General features: G+C 46.2%; 1 protein-coding gene across 3 annotated transcripts; it reads left to right on the top strand.

The window, feature by feature from the left end:
* Positions 1–190: 190 nt before the first annotated feature.
* TNFRSF1A (TNF receptor superfamily member 1A) lies at positions 191–19,110 on the top strand. 3 transcript variants are annotated; one of them, XM_064722786.1, is made up of 11 exons: positions 191–424; positions 1,028–1,261; positions 11,957–12,158; positions 12,485–12,613; positions 12,903–13,049; positions 14,933–15,014; positions 15,326–15,393; positions 15,607–15,726; positions 16,061–16,098; positions 16,868–17,015; positions 17,580–19,110. In XM_064722786.1, exons 1-11 carry the CDS (start codon positions 419–421, stop codon positions 17,879–17,881), a joined length of 1,476 nt encoding a protein of 491 aa, XP_064578856.1. In that variant the 5' UTR covers positions 191–418; the 3' UTR covers positions 17,882–19,110. The 3 variants fall into 3 exon arrangements, with proteins under 3 accessions (XP_064578856.1, XP_064578846.1, XP_064578866.1); XM_064722776.1 differs by having other exon boundaries at positions 191–618; XM_064722796.1 differs by lacking the exons at positions 191–424; positions 1,028–1,261 and adding an exon at positions 2,580–2,857.
* Positions 19,111–19,650: the final 540 nt, after the last annotated feature.

Here is a 19,650-nt window from a genome sequence, read left to right as displayed (position 1 = left end):
CCCGCGCGGGCCGCGCCGTTGCCGTGGCGACGCGGCGGCGGTGGCGGGAAGCACCGAGAGCTAGCGCCGGGCTCCGCCCCCTCCCCGCCCTCCGTCCAATCACCGCCGCCGCTCCCCGGCTGTTCCCGCCCCTTCCGCGCGGGATGGCGAAGAACCGGAGCGTGTGGGACGGGCTTGGGTTCGGCTCGGCTCGGCTCGCTGACCGGCGCCGCAAGTGGGCAGGGCAGGGAGAGTAAAACGAAAGGTTCACGGATTGAGACAGGGACCAGAGGAGGTTACAAACCGATTGCCGTCACCGGCAAAGCAGGCTGAACTTGGGGATAATAACTGAATTTACTACAAACAAAATGAGAGGAGCATAATGAGAAGTTAAAACACCTTGCCCCTCCCGCCCCTCAGCGGCGCAGGGAGAGAGCGAATGGAGGTTAGGGTCAGTTCGTCACGCGTCGTTCCTGCCGCTGCTCAGGGAGATAGAGGGATCCTTCCCCTGCTCGTCCGGCACGTCCCTCTCACGCACTTCGCCAATGTGAACCTTTACCACGGACAGCAGAGCTGCTCCGACGCGACATGACCCACTCTTCCACGGGGTACACTCCTTCAGGAGCAGCCTGCTCCAGCGTGAGTCCCCCACAGGATCACAAGTCCCACCAGGGAACCTGCTCCAGCGTGGGCTTCTCTTTCCAGGGCGCTGCAGGTCCCTGGCAGGAGCCTGCTCCAGCACAGGCTTCCCACGGAGTCAAAGCCTTCTTTCAGGCATCCACCTGCTCCAGCATGGGGCTCCTCCGTGGGTTACAAGTGGATCTCTGCATCCCCATGGGCCTCCATGGGCTGCAGGACGATAACCTGCCTCACCACATCTTCATCATGACTGCAGGGGAATCTCAGCTCTCATGCCCAGAGCACCTTCACCCCCTCCATCTCCACTGACCTCGGTGTCTGCGAGGTTGTTCCTCTCACATGTTCTCACTCTGCTCTTCTCCAGCCACAATTACATCACCGCAGTAACTTTTTCTTCCTTCTTAAATAGGTTATCACGGAGGCGTTGCCACCATTTCTCACGGGCTCGGCCTTGACCGGCAGTGCATCCACCTCGGCGCCAGCTGGCTGTGGCTCTGCCAGACACCGCAGAAGTTTCTGGCAGCTCCTCACAGAAGCCACCCCTGTCGTCCCCCTGCTACCAGAACCTGATTGTGCAAGCCCAACACAGCTTTGCAGGCTGGGTGTGAAGCAACTGGGCTGTCAGACGAGCTGCAAGCCGCTGGTTTGTGACAGGAGGGTGGGCTCAGTCCCTCTGGGCCTTGGCCCGTAGCCACAGGACCTCAGGAAGCGCTGGAGACCTGGCAGGCTGCAGGGAGGTGGCAGGGATGGAGGGAGGCCTGGACCCGGAGTTCTGGTGAAAGCTGGGAAGTGCAGTGATGTATTTGACATTGGTGTAAATGTCAAACGTGCAGTGAGACGTCCCTCCCCGAACTTGGGAGGAGTCAAATGTGAAGATTCACAGGGGTTTTTCTGACATTTATGTAGTTCTAGAGAAGTGAAGCTGGTTTTTGCCTTTTTTATTTTTTTGAAGGCTGAAGCTTCAGGAAGATTGAAGGATGTGTCTCATCCACTCATGCCAGCAAGTGCTAAACCTGAAACAGCATTATTAATTAAAACCATGATTTCCTTCTTCACAGAATGCGTGCCAGAATTTTCCCTTTAGGGGCTAATTTTGTATTGTCCTCATTCGAGGCTAGGAAAAGAACAGGAAAAAATCTTTTCCACCTCTATCCCTAGAGATGGCTGCAATCTGATAACAGGTTATTCTGCTATTTCCTTCCCTCCTGAGACTTGCAGCTGGGAAGTCACAGCTGTTCCAAGCCAAAGTGTGGAAAAGTGCCCTCCTTGTTTTCTCCTGTGCACGTGCTGTCGTTGGCTTCCACACAGCAGATAAGCAACTCCATTGTAGGATCAGTCTGAGGAGGGGTTTGGATTTCTCCGCAGTAATTCAGGCAGTCCATGGAGTGAATTGTACCCATTTTGTACTGAAATGGGCAAATTCTTCCAAAACAATGTTTAGTAACTTGATCTAATGTCTTTTACTGGAGTATAGAGACAATTCCAGAAAGCAAGGGGAAGTCTTAATGGGCAACAAATCAAGGGGGGTTCTTTATCATTTAGCCACTCATTCCTAGGTGTATTTTTGTTTTTCAAACATGCTAAGAGGATATATTAAATGAAGCAGGGCTTACACAGAATATCATATGGGTTTTGCTTATATTTGCACTATCTGTACAGTTGGTTCATTGGAGCATGCAAGAGAAGGTGTGTTTTAGATTGAAAACTGCAGGATGGTCATATAGACTCTAAAAATGCTGATCGTGGCTGCACAATGCCTTTCTTTAAAATTAAGGCAGTTAAGATGCAAAAAGTCTTCTAAGTACACGGTAAATTTTCACGTGGAAAGTACAGCTGAAGAGTGAAACACGCCTGCGTCAAGAACTTTAAGATTTCAGCAGACCTCCTCTGACTCCTTTCCCTTGTGTTTTCTAGCAGCTTTAGCCACTCGATGCCCCATCCGTCGCTTTCCTTCAGCTCGTCCATCGGGGTTTCTAGGGAACATTGCCGACGCCGGTCCTGGCCCGGCGGCGGGCGGGCGGGGCTCGCCGGGACTCCGGGCCGCCTCCCGCCCGCCGCTCTCTTTCCTGCTGCCGCTGCCAGGAAGTTGGAGACGGGGTAGTCAGCCTGCGCGCTGCTCCGGCCGGCGCTGGGTACGGCTGGGCCGGCTTTCTCTGCGCGCAGGGCACCCTGCCTCGGGGATGTAGCGGCCCGCGGAGCCATGCGCGGCCCGGCGCTGCCCCGCTCCTCGCTGGGGACGGTAAGGCACGGCGGGGGCTTCGCCCCTCCCGACGCAGCGGGGCCGAGCGCCGGCGGGACACCGCCTCGCCCGGCGACTCCTCCGGTCCCGGCGATCTGCAGCTCGCCGCGGGTCCGCTGAGCGGTGTCCGCCGTCGAGCCTTCGGGCCCGGGCTCTCTTCCACCCTCCCGGCCGCCGTCGGGCTCCCGATCGCTGCCGCTCTGCGCCCAGCCCGCTTTCTGCTCGCCCTCTCCGGGGTGCTGGGGCTCTCCTCTGGGCAGCCCCATGGCGGGGCGGCCGGCGGCGGGAGAAGGCTCGGGGAGTCTGCGGCTGGGCGAGGCGGGCGGTCGTCGTCGCGGGGGAGGCTGGTGCCGGCGCTAGAGCGGCAGGAGCGGCGGTAGCGGGACCGGGAGCGCAGCCGCGCCATCCGCCGGGTGCCCGCGGGGCAGCGGCACCGCCGGGATCGCCGCCTCCCCTCCTCCGCTGGGCACCGAGTTCTCTGGCGCCGTTCCCGGGATTTATCCCTGACTCAGGGAGAAGGCGTCTGGGCTTACAGGAACGGCGGCGGATTCCCCGAAGCCCGCGGCGCGGCCGTTAACGCGCGGGGGGTCCGGGCGGCGGAGCTCGCCGGGACACGGAGCGCCGGGCCGGGATCGGAGCCGCCCGAGCCGGGACACCGACCAGCCGGGCCGGGATCGGAGCCGCCCGAGCCGGGACACCGACCAGCCGGGCTGGGATCGGAGCCGCTCCGCTCCGGGACACCGAGCGCCGGGCCGGGATCGGAGCCGCCCGAGCCGGGACACCGAGCGCCGGGCCGGGATCGGAGCTGCTCCGCTCCCTCCGCCGCTGTGCGGGGACCGGCGATGAGCCGCCCCCGCTTTGCTGCGCAGCCGGGCGCACACAAATGCCACTCTGCGGGCGCCTGAACAAAGATTAGAGGGTTGTAGCTACGCCCCAAACCACGGGATTTGTATAAGAGCAAGTTCAGCTCTTCAGCCGATAGATCTTCTTTAGCCTGCCCGGGCTTCGTAAGCTGCCTTCGTAAGCTGTGATTTTGCGGGCGAAAAAGTTTTAAAAGATATCGGAGAGTTTTATGAGTAGCCTGATTGCCTGATGAGTAGACGTGAATGGCTATCGAGTATCAGCAGATGTGTGCTAAAGCTGGGACAGTGGAGTGGTGTCACTCGGCGTCATGACATGGCTATAAATTCTGCTGTAGTGGTTACGGGGTCAAACTGTTTCTCCTTAAATACCTGAGCATCCTGCAGGTATTTATTTAAATGCATGCTTGCACTTGGCTGCACCGGACTTGTAATGTTGGCTTAGTTGTTAATTTGTGGTCAGAAAGTTGCAATATGGGCAAAGTTACCTTCCAGAAGGGTTTGGATTTGGTCTTGCAGGGTTTTTACTGCTTGAAAGGTTTGGGAAGTTGGTAGTAGGCTTAAAGCTAGCAGTGGCAGGACAACACAGCTAAAACTGGAGAGAAGGAATACCTTGACTCTAGCTGTGCATCACTTACCATCTTGGGACCTTGGTAGAACACATAAACTTACGGACTTATGTTGACTTATGGACAGATTTCAAAGCAGATAGCAAACCTGAAAAGTGCATTTCTGGCTTAAGAATAGAGGTGCACATGTTTTGGTGCAAATTGGTACTATATGTGATATTATTCATTCAGTTGGCAAAAAGAGAAAGATCTGTTGGATTCCCCAAAATCATTATATTATCTTCAGTTAAATAAGGCACTGGAAGAAGTATCTTTCAGTGGGATTTCTTTTTGAACATGTTTCTCCCTTCCTATTTGCATGCCATTTCAAGTTGGCAATAGCCCTCTACTCCCTACAGATAACGTTTATCTTAATTAAATCATATTCTCTTTTTTTTCTCCCCAGAGTTACAGGTCTCACTCTCACTCTGTTGCATGCCCATCCACTGTCATTTACATTGCATATCATCCTGTTTGCCCTCATGGCCTTTCTTGGTCCCCTGATACCTCCCTTCTACTCTTCTGATTCTTGTATGTTTCCTGTGATTCTTCAAAATTTCCTGTAGCCTGTTTCCATGCATTCACTCTTTCTGCCTGTCCTTAAATTCATTTTCAGGTGCTCTGTGTTTTCCCTATGTACTCCTAACTTTTACAGTGGACAGAATCGCATCTGTCTTCACTGAGGCCAGGGTGTTTTCTGTCTCATTAAAAGAAAAAAAAAATATAATTGAAGTTTCATTTATTAAAGAAAATTCTGTTTTATGAAGAAAAAAGACAAAATAGCCATAAGGGTACTTCTGGCACTGATTTATTTTCAAAGTAAAGGGAGAAACTGCCATTTTGAAGTTAGAAGCTACATTATATAAAAATTGAAAACCAGGCCACCAAGCGCATTGTAAGAAAGAACTGTTGGGCCACCAGCCTGTTTCCAGTAGTGACCAGTCACAGGTGTCTGCCAAGGGATTTGGAGCAGGGCAAGTGTACAGCAATGAAAAATAAGAATACTTTCCTGGCTTCCAGGGGGCTGGGACTGTAGGAATTTCCAAGCTGAAATGGCGTCTTCATATTTTGCATCCTTGACTGTGGCTGTTTTTTTCCCTTCTCCTGTGGGTGTGGTGATAAATTTTGGAATCAGGACAGGTTTCTGGCAGAGCCAGCACTCTCGCATGGAGGCCCACACATCAGCTACATGTTGGCTGTAAAAGTACCTCCCTGTGTTTGCTTTGAACCTCTCTGCTGCTTGTCTTATGTGATGCCTCTTAGTTCTTGTATTGGAGGAGACAGAGAACACTCATCCCAGTTCATTTTCTCTTTGGCATTCATGGCTTTGAGCCTGCAGTCAGTCTGTACCAATGATGGCCCTTTTTACTTTTTTTGTATTATATCTAAGTTAATTTGTATTCTTAAGACCAGAACTACAGTCAAGATTCAATCCTTTATATATTGTCATAACAACATTCTTGGTTTTGCTCTCACGTCCTTTCCTAATAATTCATAGCATTTGATTGCATTTCTGATTGTTTTCTCCAGCAACATTAATTAAACTTTTACTGCATATTAATCTAGTTTCAATTTCTATTTTTAGGACTAACTGTTTCTAGCCAAATGAAATGTTTATATTAGGGTCTGTGCTAGATACACTTACGTGGCAGTTTTTGTTCTCACAAGTAACCAGGACTGTCAGTCTGGATGCCTTTCCCTTTTCATTAAGTAATCAATTTTCTGCATTAGCAGTATTATTTGTGGTAAACCCAGTGTTGTCACTTTGCTCCTTCTTGCCCATTTTCTTTAGTCATCACAAAGAGGCTTTGTTTGTATTTGGGGCAGATGCCTCGTGTTCTCTTCAGTAATCCCTGGATAGCTGAGTGCTTCCTTTGCTAACACACATCCTTGTGTTGTGCTCTTAGGAACCTGACACTGGAAAGCACATCTCAAACAATGTCACAACATTTTCCTATTAAAACAAACAGGAATATATCTGTTCCAGTGAGTAAGACTCAGCATTTGACAATCACCTGACTTAGAAGTTCACCTAGTGAGTCACTGGCAAGGGGCATGAGCAGGTCTGTGGCACAGCGTGGGCAGGGGCCCAGGGCTCATGCCCAGCTGAAAGTCATTTCAGGATGGAAAGTAAGGATCCCCTGAGCCTTCCCCTGGCTCCTGCTCCATCAGTGCTCTGATGTGAGGCCGTACAGCAGCCCAGTGGAACTCAGGCCAAGTGCTGGGTGTTGAGGGTCAGTGAATGTGGCACTGACACAGTGTCCACCACAGTGTCCTCGGAGGGAAAGCTTCCAAAGAAATTTTCTTATGGCTTTTATCACCTTCTGACTTCTCCATTATTTTCTTAATCTTTACTAGCATGAAATAAAGCCTTCTAACTTTATATACTTTATGATGTTTTATGATGTGAAGTCCACAATCTATAGATAAACACAGTTTTCTTTGGGTTTTTAAGTTAAGATTTCTAAGGCCTTTCTTCATTGTATCAAAGCTATTACTAGTCTCCTGAATTTAGACAAGGCCTGAAATACAGCATTCTTTCATCTGATCTTCATAAAATGAGGATTATTTATAATAGTAGTTCTTGTAGCCTTCTTTTGTCCTTTCCAGTTTTTAGAGAGCAATGACGAAAGCTTCCTGTAAATGCTGCTTTAATGCACATTTCTCAATGTGTAAAGCAGAAGTTCTGGTTTCCCTTTCATCTTTGTATAGCAAACTAAAACAAATGCAAACCTCAAAGAGCTTTTGGAAATGGCTGAACCAGACAAAGAACATAAGAGTAAATCCTGTACTCTGATTTCTTTGGTAGCTTATTAGTCTGAGCAAGTACTGTTTTTTAACCAAGCCTCCAAGCTGACTAATTTTTATGACTCATTAAAAAGGCTGACAGATGATTTATGATGATGATTAAAGATGATTTATGTGTAGAATACTTGTGCATGGGGTGTGTATCATGCTGGATTCTTAAGCCAAGGTAACTTGCTGTTACAAAATATTTTGAGACACTCTAATAACTCATAATGCCTCTTATTTGCACGTAATTGATAATTAATTAGTTTAAAAATGGAATTTGCAAACTGGAAGCCTTTTTTGAGAGGAGCGGTTGATTGAGTTATTACAATGGAATCTTCATGCAACTTGGTCCATGAGGATTAAGGATGACAAATTAAATATATTCATATGAATAAAATACTGATTTCATTGATGATGATAATGCTGAGACTAAAAGACTTAATTCATAATTATTTACAACACAGTACAGATAGTTATAACTAGTAGTATGGTGTACTGTTTTCTCAAGAAATATTGAAGCAACAGTATTAAAGATAGCAAAATAACCTGTGTTCATGCTGAGTAATTTGGTATTTCCCAGCCTCCTGAGGTGATAATATGGGGCAGCCCTGACATGCTGTACTCCCTATGCAGTCCCTCTGTTTCAGGTACTGTGCTTTATGTCCCCTTGTCCTGAGAACACTGCTCTCAAATGCCCCTTATTTCCATCCTCTCATCTGTCTTTCTGGCATCTTGCTCTGTTCCTCACCTTCATTTTTCCCCTTCCTTTCTTCCTTTGCCTTACTCTGGTGGGATATCACCTCACTTGCAGTTCTCTGTGTATGGCCTAGTGAGGCAGAAGAAGGAGCAAGAGTGTAAATTGTAGTGGTGGCAGTAATTCAAGAATATTTGAGTGTGAAAATTGTGGAAAGGCTCCTAACTCCTGTCTCAGCTGTCAAAATGTTGCGTAGAAGAGCTTTTAGGCTTGTGCTGTGTCTTTTTCCTTGTAGGTGAAGTGCTGGGCAGTAAGTGCTGGTGTGAGGGCATGGGAAGGAACTGGGGTTGCCTTGTGTGTGAGGAAGTGTGTAGCTGTCATCCAGAGGGGTGGAATGTTTTAAGGAAGCAGTTTTCTGCCATATTTTGGTTATTCCTGCAGCAGTTTCAGAAGTAAACCCCAGAGTTTCTGCTGACTCTGTTTTTCCTGGTAGTCCCTGCTGACTGAAAAGGCGGAGTAGGTATGAATCAGTGGTGTGCATCACACGTGGTTTGAATTACCACTTGGCTTAGGTAATACACATTATCTCTGTGAAATTGCTTAGTGGGTGCTGGTTTTTTTTGATCCTGGCAAGTGGAGTGTGTTGTACACCTAACAATGGATATTCAGCTTATTTCACTTGCAGAAGACCTCTAAACTTTGCCTTGGCAAACTCTTATCAATGACTTGAGGCTTCAGAGCTAAATCTGGCTGGCGACTGATCACCAGCAGTGTTTCTCAGGGCTCAATTCTAGGGCCAGTTCTGTTCAATGTATTTATTCTAGATAAATTGGAGCATTGAGCAATGATTATTGGAATGAAATTGAGCAAGTCCAGATGCTGGATCCTGAATATGGGGACAGAATTACTTCTGGGCACAAGTACAAACTGTGACAGGAGAGTCTGAAGAGCGCCCTGCAGGGAGGGCCCTGGGGGTGCTGGGGCAGCAGCAGCTCAGTGAGAGGCAGCAGGGTATAGCCCAGAGGGCAGGAACCGTGTCCTGGGGGCATCAAACACAGAGCACAGCCGGGCACAGGGGGATCATCCATCACCCTCCGTGCTCAGCGCTGCTGCGGCCTCACCCGCAGTGCTGGGAGCAGCTGGGAGCCTCACAATTTAAGGATTTTGACACATTTCCTTTAATGTGTCCAGAGGAAGAGAACTGCAAAATAATTTTTTAAAATCAGGCTCTCATTTCCATCAGATAGATTTGTTGGTACAAATCAACTGTGTCACATGGTAGCTTAAGCCAGGTGCCTCAAAAGAGGGATCCCCAACAAAGAAATTTTTGGGCAATATCACCCTTATGATCTAAACTTCCTATCCCTCAAGCAACAGTCTGGATCAAAAGCATTATTATATGGGGTCTTCTTGCTCTTCATTGGGTCACTCTTTCACTACCAAGTGGTTGCTGTGTGGTCATGTTCATATCCTCTTAGACTGGTTTTGCTGAGGGTTTTGATCAGTTCTGTAGTCCATCAGTTCTGTAATATGGTTGTTACAGTTCATATACCATGAGTTATGTGCCTTCCAACTGAAACAGAACAGACTGTTCTAATTTCATGTATTACCTGAATTTGATGAAGCTGTTCATTGGTATAAATCAGTGCATTGCTGAATGGCATGGGTAGCTGCTTAAGATGGAGGTATTTTGGTGTTTTTTTTCCATCATGTGAATGATTTTGCTGGATGGCCGAGTCATTGGGGTGTGAATCATTCCTGGCCTGTGACATTCTGTTCTTCAAATTGTGTTCAGTACCATGTTAACTCTGCTTTGATGACACTTACAGACATGCTTTCACTTAATCTGAAAAATTAAAACCACTTCTGTTTTCTTTTGGCTTTGAAGGGGTATCTGACCAATTTTCTCTGTATTTTTGGCCTAATCTTTGATGCTTTTATCTTCTTTCTATTGCTAACTTGTGTGACTTATGGAGTGATAAGTCCACAAGTTGTATGTTCTCGTATCAGGGGATTAATCACTAGCCAGAGAATCAGAATGATTTTATTGTTACTCTGTGTCAGACCATCTGTGTGAAGTATCTTCTATCTGTTTTCCTGCAAGCAATAAATCTTGTAATGTCAGCTGCTGAAACAATTTTTAGTTCTGCTGAGGAGTTGTTGGAGCGCTTACAATTATTCTGTGGTCAGCTAATGAAGTCTGAAATGATATCTATTTAAATATGTGGTTCTCTTTTTTCCTGTTCACCATTTTAGCATCTGGTCTATTGAATGTGTCAGAGCTCTCCAAAAAACAATGTTTTAGTTTTGTCAGAGTTGCAAACTCCATCGTTCTTGAGGTTTTAAGTTGCTTTTGGGTGTGTACCTTTCTCCCCCAAGGCTTTAATTCTGAAAGAGAAAGAGAACAGTGTAGGGCTGTCATAACCATTTCATTCTATGTATCTTTTGGTAAGCTTGCTACCACAGAATTGGTATCATGACTGTGGTTTACCCTTATTGGTTTACTTTGCTTTTGCTCTGTCTCCTAACTGAAAAAGAAAAAAAGGAAAAAAAAAAGAATTCTGAAGATGTGCTTGTACTGCTGGACATCTTCAAAAAAACAGTTTCAAAAAAAAACAAGCTGGGAAAACATTACAATTGCAGGGAAGGTAGTGTAGCAAAACTTTGTGTGAGATTATATTGGCAGGGCGGTGTTTATTTGCAAAAGTCATTAGTTGATTTTCATCATTCACTTGATCTGATGCACAGAGTTCATTGGTACATCTGTACCATACTCAGAAGCATCAACACATGGATGTCCAGACAGTGTGGCCACTTGTGTGCAAAGAGGATGACAAGGGATGCAAGTTGTCAAGTCTTCATCATGCTGCTGGACTTCTTCATGGTACCATAAAATAGTTTTTCAACAAATCTTTCATATTCTTCAGGAGTCATACCATTGGTTGGTATGGGATACGTCCTTGCTGTAGAAACTTGCTGACTTCAGGTTTCATAAATCTTGGACCAGGTTTTGACCTGGTTTTGTTTTGTTGGGTTTTTTTAACCTTTTTGTTGTTGTATGTTTTTTGTCTATCTGAATGTTTGAAATGCATGCCTGAGGTCTGTTTTTTTATTGGGCCAAGAAGCAAAGGGGTTGTGTCTGTGATACACTGCAATCTCATTACCATCCTTCTGGTAGAAGATCTTTTGCTGATGAGTCATTTATGCTGTCCTCCTACCAGAGGGGAGACCTTTTGGCCATTACATAAACAGCATATTTCTCAATTTCAGTGCTGGGAACAGTGTCCTGCAAACAGTGTCCAGGGAACAGCATCCTTCATTATTGGTGCAGCTGTGCTTGTAACCCCTGGTTCATGTGTGTGGGTGTACAGTCACCCTCTCTTACAGTCATGTGGCAGTCATGCCAATCCTAAGTTTTCTGTTAAGATTGGCATGATAACAGTAATTTTCAAGTGGAAAAATAGAAATCAAATCTTAACAGAGTTAAAAAAAGAAGAAACTGCTCATTTTTGTGTTGAATTGTACAGGCTGATTGTTAACAGCTGCAGTTTAAGAGGAAGAATGAACATTTGACACGGGGAGAAATCAAAAACCTAATTTTCCCATGTTACGAGGTCTGGCTTTGTAAGATTTCCTGTACTTAGTAGGCAGTGAGATCGTCTTTTGCCATCTTATTCCAAACTTCCCATCTTTTGTATTTATTCAGTGGAACTGCAAGTACTGGATGCATTCTTTGTGGAACTGTTTCTACATGCACAGTTTTACTGCCTTCCTTAATAAAAACATTTCTTTGCTCTTGTGTAACTTCTATGCAAGCTGCAGCATTTTCAAGGCATTCCATGTATAAAATGCACATCATGAAAAATATTTGTTTTACATACAACCAGTTTACCATAGAGGCCATTGAATGGTATATTAATATCATAGATGGCAGGCATTGGTTTGTTGGGGTTTATTTTTGTAAATCATCTCCCCACATATATTTGCCAGTGGAGGGTCCCATTACCAGAATTAGCCGAGTAAACTGAACTCATGATGTAAATCTAAGTGCTGAAATCAGAGTTGCAGTGTGCAGGAGGATATAATGTTTTCTCACCTTGTTTCTCTCTTCTCTCTCCCTCCCTCCCTCCCTCTCTATTTACAGGTTATTCTAATATTTGTCTGTGTGCTGACTAAGGAATCTGTAGAAATTACTCCAGTGCCATATAGAGTGCAAGTCCGTCGTGTAGGTCTGGATGGAAGAGAGCCCTCTAACCCTTTGAGGAGAGAAAAGAAACAGATGCACTGTCAACTGGGACAATACCTACACCCCAGAAAGACCCACTGCTGCATGAGGTGTCATGCAGGTACACTAAATAAATACAGTAGTAGTGACTTTCACCTGGGAGGCATTTCCTGGTCCTGCACTCTCAAACTGTCTCTTTCCTACAGCAAATCAGCTCTCCCTTCACTTGGTACCTATCCCTACCCTGATAAATTCTTATTTCTTTTATTTATTCTTATTCCTTTTTTCCTCTTATGGGCTATCAGTGTCATTCACACTGGTGAGGGGAAGCATACTTGGTCCTTACGGCATCAACTCCAGGGTTTCTTTGAGGAGCCAGTGACTCCTGTCCTCCCTAAGACAACGCATTTGCCTTCCTCAGAGCTCTGCTAAGTGATTTTCTTGCAGGTACCTACAAGGCAAAAGACTGTGAAGGGCCTGACCAGGCAACTGTCTGTCTCCCATGTGCCAATGGCACATTCACAGCTGTTGATAACACCATGTCTAAGTGCTTCCAGTGCAAACGCTGCCGTAAAGGTGAGGCACTGCCAGAGCTGCAGGATCTGAGGAAAATGGGGGCAGATGAGGGCTGGAGGGGATGGCAAGGTGGGCAAGGGAGCTTGGAAAAGTAAGCAGTTGAATGGGTAAAACAGTTATGGGGATGGATTGGGGACACCAAATTGGAACAGTCTGAGATACAGTTTGCAGGCCTTTCTGGCCTTTTTCTGTGAAAATTAGGGGATAACAATACCTATGATCATGACAGTGCTCTCAGTTGAAGGTGAAGGAAGAGGCTGGAGTAATAATTTCTCCTTTCTTTCCTCAGCACTCCAGCAGATAGTAGAGACACCCTGCACCCCAAAGCAAGATACTGTCTGTGGCTGTCAGAAGAATCAGTACCAGGTTGATTCTGAGTCTGAATACTTCCAGTGCAGGAACTGCAGCTCGTGTGCCGATGGGATTATTGCCAGCTGTGAGTATGGCATGGATATGGCTCCAGCGCAGATGTACTGTAGTAGAGTAGAATTTCTGATATGCTGCAGTGCCTTGCACTGAAAGGATGGTGGTTTAGGAACAACTCTGGGGTTTGTCTGCCCCTTTTCCCCAGAAAGACTGCTATTTTTTGCCTGCTCTGGCATCAATCCCTGTTTCCTATCATAGCTGCTTTCTTTTGTCCTTGAACTGTTTCTTGGTTTTGGCTGTTGTGAGGAGCTACTTTCTACTTAATTTTGGTGCCTCTGCCTTGTCTGTCCTGAAGCAAGATCTTTATGTTCTAGAAGCAAGATCTTTATGTTCTTTATGTTTTTGCCTTCCTTGTTTGTTTTTCTCCTGATGCTCACTGCATTTTCCCTACCAACTGCTGGAAGCACTTTGAGTACGATGGATGACAATACCTCTGGCCCTGGTGCCCAGCTGAACTGCTTGAATGAACTGAACTAATTGCTGAGCAACCACAGTGTTCTAAAGTAAAGAGCTGCTAGTAATGCTGAACTATACCCAGTGGATCTGGGCATTACCTTAGGATGATGCCAGTGTCTGGGAGAAGTACTTGTGTTAGCTGTCCCAAAGTCAGGAATCAAAGATCTTAACAAACACTGCTGTCTGGAGTCTAATTCTTTCCATGTCCCTTAAATGTCTTCTTTTGATGTGAGGATTGAGAAAGCATGAGTCACTATTGGATGCAACGTGAACTGACTTTATTTCCTTGATTAGCTCTTTTATAAGGTTGCACCAGTGGATCTGACTGTGCAGCCAAACAAGACATCACACATCCATGCCCATTCACACCCCGACTGGTCTTCCAAATCTGCACGTACATACATTCCTTAGGGGCTGTCTTCCAGCCCAAGGACACACACTCCCCTCTCAACATCTTATTCAGCTGCTCATGATCTGTACCAAAGATACAATTATAATTAATTTAGTCATTGTTCTTTAATTGTCTAGCAGGCCCATGCTTCCAGTGCAGCTGCTGCCACATCCTACCTTGTCTTAAAGCTATCCTGTGTTTGCAAACTGTGCTGCTCCTGATCCCTTTCCCATCTCTTACCCTGCCCAGTGTGAGGCTTGCTGTTTCACTGGTGAATGTGTTCCCTCTAGTGTTCAATAATCTTGTCACACTTTCCATGTTTAAGCTTCTCCTCAAGGGTCGTGATTGCACACTGTCCTTGAGCAGCTTCCTTCCCTCTTGGCTGATGTAGAGCTGTTTTATTCCCCTCCCTCATTCATAACAATGCATACTCCTTGTTCTAGTACATTTTCCCCTTCTCTCGTGCAATTTGATGTCCTTCCATCACTGCTCTTGCCTGCTCCTCCCCACACCTGTTTATTCAGGCTCTCTCCTGTGCCTTGCTTAGAAGTGAGAGTTCTTTCATTTCTTACCCCCTCCACTCACAACATCAGAAGAATGCTTATGTGTCCCATGACTTGTAATGATTTCTCCCTGCCCTGAGCTGACTTCCTCACCAGTCCCAGCTGCTCAGGGACCACTTCTCCCTCATCTTGGCCTGACTAATGTGGTTTCCCCTTCCTGTCATGCTTGAACTTGGGTGACTTTTACTGCTTTTTGCGCATTACACTAATTCCAGCTGCTCTGTAATTATAGTCCCTTTCCAAGCCTCTACAGAGGTACCCACCTTCAGGACAGTGGCACTCTTATTTTTATTACTTTTATCCTCCCTCAACTCTGTTTTTATATATAGATCAAATCCTTTATCTCTTCTTCAGTAGCAGTTTTCAGTAGCAGGCTTAAAAAAAGGATAATCCTTCATCCATTTTGAAGTTGATTTTTTCCCCTTTGTTTTCTTCTTTGTCCATATTATGGCAACAGTTTCTGATTTTTTTTTCCCTCTACAGGTTCAAAGAACAAAGATGCAATTTGCAGGTGTAAGCCTCAATTCTTCCTGTCACGTAGTAATATTTGCAAGCCTTGCAACAGGTGAGCTTTTTTACTCTGTATGCCCCACCACTGAGTAGGAGGGACAGCAGGAGCTCCATGGGGGGAGGAAATTCTTCTCATGACACTTTCTATCTAGGCATAACAGTATTCTAAGTGCCTTTCTGGGGCAAGTAGGTCTTCACCCCCAGTCTCCGCCATGTGGGCATTAGCCCACTAAGGGCCCAAAGTCACTAGTCACACTGTGTTGCTCTGCTTTGCAGGCTCATCTTGGCTTGTCTGTTAATTAGGGAGGTTGGAAATGGCCAGAGTTTCATTGCACATGTGCTCACCTCTCTGATTTGCCCTTTCAGCTGCACTGGAGAAGACTGCTTGCTGTGTCCCAGCCCTGTCACTACCTCACCGACCTCATCTGGGCTGAGTGAGTGCTCAGGGGACTGAAGGGCACTGGAATCTTTTCATTGTGGGGTGTTGTTCTCTTAATGCCTTTTGTAAAGGGTTCTATTTTCCACTTTGTCAAACCCTTATCCTTTTTCTCCCTACCATTTGCAAATCTCCACTTGCTGTTCTTCCTCTAGCACTTACCTCCTCTTTTCTTAGTCACTCATGCATTTGCTCTCTTCCTTTTGTCCAGATGGAAACCTTGTACTTGGCACCCTTGTTGCAATATTTGGAGTTATCTTCGTCCTCTGCATTGCATGTAAAGTAGGGAAGCTGGTCCAGAAACGTAAGACAGGGCCTTTCTTCTCCTGTGGTGAGTACAGTGGCATGTGCAGTGATATTGGCTGGGATAGACACTGATTTCTGTGGGCTTTTGTGTGTGAGGGACAAAGTGGGATCCCCTGACTCTGCTCTGCTGCAAGGCCAGAGTAGCATAAGAACTAAATAGCCAAGGCTCTGATTGCAGTTCTGCATCCAGGCCTGTATCTATGACTTGAAGTGCACCTGAGCTTATTTCTGGGATGTTTATTTTGCTGTAAAACATTTTTGAGAGCAGGATTGTGAGTAGCTGCTTTCCTGTTTTCTCTGGGACAAGAGGAAGTGAAAATAATTTCTACTTTCTTTTTTTTTTTTTTCTTTCTTTGAAGTTTCTTTGCCACTGACAACCAAGGAGCCAGTATCAGAGGTGAGCAAGATGATGGATATATATATAGCTTATCTTCCACTTTTAAATATGTTAGCCTGGAATCTGGAGTAATATTTTTCCCCATGGGCTGTTTTCAGGCCTTGTGTTTTCAAGTGAGCTGAGTAATAGGGCTGTCTAACTCAGAAGTCTTTTCCTGTAGAGGGTGGAGCCAGTAACACTTTACTTCCCCTCTTCTAGAGGATGCTTTTCAAACTCCTGGCTTTTTTTTTTTCCTGGATGCATTTTGTTCAGATAGTTGATCCTTAATCCTTTTTTCTCTCTGTGTACCCCAAGCTTGGAGGATTTAATTAATTTTATTTCACTTCAGATCTTGACTCCACAAGCCTCTCAGTGCTGCTTCACAGTATTCTTTGAGGTCCAAGGTAACTCTGCAAATAAGAGGGCCCAGGCAGCATCTGAGATGGGGTTTCCACAGCCTTACAGAGGAGGCTGATGGGAAAGATGGCATGTGAAGCTTCTAGAATGGTGGTGATTTTGGGTACCAGCCTTACTTGATTTTGTAAAGAAATACTTTTTCCTGGACTACTGTTTTATGGTGCCAAAAGAAAGTTAAACTCTTTGGGTTCTGCTGGAAAGAAATGTTTGGTGTCCTCTGCTGAAACAAGGCATGTAGGAAGGATTAAAATCTCAGCACCCACTCCCCATCTATCTTGGATAAATGTTAGCATATCAAGCTAGTGGCTGCTTCCAGGAGACAGGTGTATTGTGCTGCCATGGGTAATTCTGGACTATGTAATGTGTCTTTCAGGTTGAGGAAAAAAATGAAATTTCCACCCTTTGTCCTGAGTCCCAGAAGGAAAAAGAATTGCCATTAAATGAAACCCAGACATCTGCACCTCTGCCACAGAGTTCACCAGACTGTGTCAGATCTGCCAGGAAGACACAGCTTCCTGACAGTAAGTGAAACTCCTTCATCCTTCTCTCCTTCCCCAGTCAAATGGGAACTTAATTATGCAGATGCAGCTAGGAGTATGCTGGAGAGACCTTACCCAGTGTATGTGACCTGGATGTGTACCCGTGCACGGCACAGTAGAGAGGCAGAAGCGTGCCCAGAGCCTGTGAGTCTGTATATGCCAAATATCTGTGCAAGGCCTTTCTGTTGTCCCTTTTCCTTACCAGCAAAATGGATTGCCATATGTATTGACATGCTGTCAATATGGGCAGTGACCCAGAATAATTTTAATAATTCGCTCTTTTTCAAGAATGTATGGCAGAAAGGCCCTAAGAAAATGTGCTTGACTCTGCTCATAGCCTTATACAAGAGCATATGGAAACATTCCCATTATACTTTGAGGGACAAGAGCAAGTCTGGAGTCTGTGTGATTACTCTGGAGAACTGGAGAAGGCTTGAATAAGAGGGGGCAATGCAAGATGCCAGGGCAGCCTCCAGCCCTGGGTTATCCCCATTGTCCTTGGGGTGGAAGAATCCTGCTTCTCAGGGTTTCCCTGTGTGTCCACAGCCCCTGCTGTTCTGTACGCGGTGGTGGACCACGTGCCGCCGTCGCGGTGGAAGGAGTTTGTGCGGCGCCTGGGGCTGAGCGACTGCGACCTGGAGCGGATTGAGCTGGAGCACCGGCGCCTGCGGGACGCCCAGTACGAAATGCTCCGCCTCTGGAGACTGCAGATGGGCCGTGCTGCCACCGTGGAGCACATCAGCCGTGTTCTCAACCACATGGAGCTCAGTGGCTGCAGTGAGGCAGTTCAAGAAGCTTTGCTCAACCAGAACTCTCCTCAGCCTTGCAGCCTCCGCAACCATCTTTAATCTATTTCAGCTTAGGCTGCCTTTGACCTTTAAGAGGGGATCATAGCTCTCTTTCTTTCCTCATATCTCCCCATCTTTGTAACACTTGTCAGCTGGTTTTGTTGGAGACAGCAGCAGGTTATGTTGGAGGAAGGCTGAGGTTTGCTTCTTAACCACCACATAGTTCAGCTTTTAAGCCACGGCATACCTCTGCAACACCTCCTCTCCCAAGGAGGGGAAGCACCTCATCAAGGAAGTGGTGTGTGGAGTCTGAGCAAGATGCAAATAGGAGCTCTGAGTGACTTGATCATAGATCAGCTCCTATGGACAAGTTGTTGCTGAAACAGGTGCTCCACACGTTGTGTGGTGGGTAAACTTGTAGGGTGCTTTGGTTAAGCTGAGTACTCACTCACTTCTTGCAGATCTATTTTTCTGCGAGGTCAACCAGTTGAAGTGGCTCATATTGCAGCCTTTTGATTGCTAAATCTGACTCAGAGGAAGTGGTAGGAGGATGTGCCTATTTCTGGGAGCAGGAGAGGATTGCCCCCTCTCGGTGTCAACCAGTAGCAACTGGTTGGTATTGCTGTAGCAAAAGTCTCCTGGAGATTCAGAGCTGGCTCTCTCTGTGAGAAACAGGAGGACCTCATCCTTTCCACACCATGTCCCTCAGGTTCCAGAGGAGTAAGAATTCCAAGCCAGTGAGTCAGATGAGAGGGTTGGTGCTTTTTTCCTCAAGTTTTTTTTTTCTGTATCTAGAAATCATGTAAGTTAGCATTAACAAAACACCTGCCTGCGTGTTTGTCCAGGTGCAGGGTGGCAAGGAGTGTGTGCACCTGCCTGGGTGAGGTGGCAGAGCACCTCTGCAAGTCTGTGCCTGCACACAGGCTGGTAGGCTTGTGTCTACCTGCTTACCTACATTGGATGATTCCGTGAATCTAACTGCACATGGGACTGTGCACGTGTCTGTATAGATGTTCTAGCAACTGTTGAATAACTGCACACTACTTCCTGGACTGGGATTGCTGCTTGGCTGTGGGAGCCATCCGCTACCATCTCCAGGCTCTCCCCAGCGCTTCTCACCAGAATTACCCTGGGAGAACCAGATAGAGAAAAAAATCAACTAGCCTGCACCAGGTGCAGGTTGTCCACATGTTTGTAACATGTTTTTTTTCAGTCTCTAATCCCTTGATCAGAGAGGAACTTTCTATTGTAAATACACTAAATGTTCTGAATTAAAGTGAATATTTTTACCTCTGTTCTGGTTTTGCTCATATCAGCTTCTTTTCTGTGACTGTGGCTAGGGGGAGACGAAGGGGAATAACTCACAGAGGCATCAAGAGTAGATGGTTTGGTGGTCTTGTACATTAAAAAAAAAAACAAACTCAAGTTTTATGTACTTTGGTATGTTAAACTTAGCTGACCTCACATTACAAGAAGCTCGCTGAGGGCAGGATTTAAATGGACTCCAGTTTCAGGTCTTCTCAGATATTCCAGAATATGAATGCCAGCACATTTAGAGTGACTTTTTAAACAATATACAGTGAGTCATTTGGATTTGTATCTGGCTTTTTAAACTGGAAAAGATCTTTAAATAAAAGAATAATAATAGGTTATACTTTAATGTTAATCTTACATGTTTTTGTCTGAGGAACGAGAGCACCATGTTAAATAAGGAAGGACTACTCCTATTCTACTTGAAAGTTTCCTACTTGAAACATGGAAGTTCCCGACCGTCAGTGACAAAGCCAGGAACTGACATCAGTTTTAATTCCCAGTTTGAGGCTTTGTTT

The sequence above is a fragment of the Zonotrichia leucophrys genome, chromosome 1 (assembly GCF_028769735.1).
Source record: "Zonotrichia leucophrys gambelii isolate GWCS_2022_RI chromosome 1, RI_Zleu_2.0, whole genome shotgun sequence".
NCBI lineage: Eukaryota > Metazoa > Chordata > Aves > Passeriformes > Passerellidae > Zonotrichia > Zonotrichia leucophrys.
The sequence above is the reverse complement of the archived record's forward strand: the minus strand, read 5'-3'. Positions and strand labels throughout refer to the sequence as shown.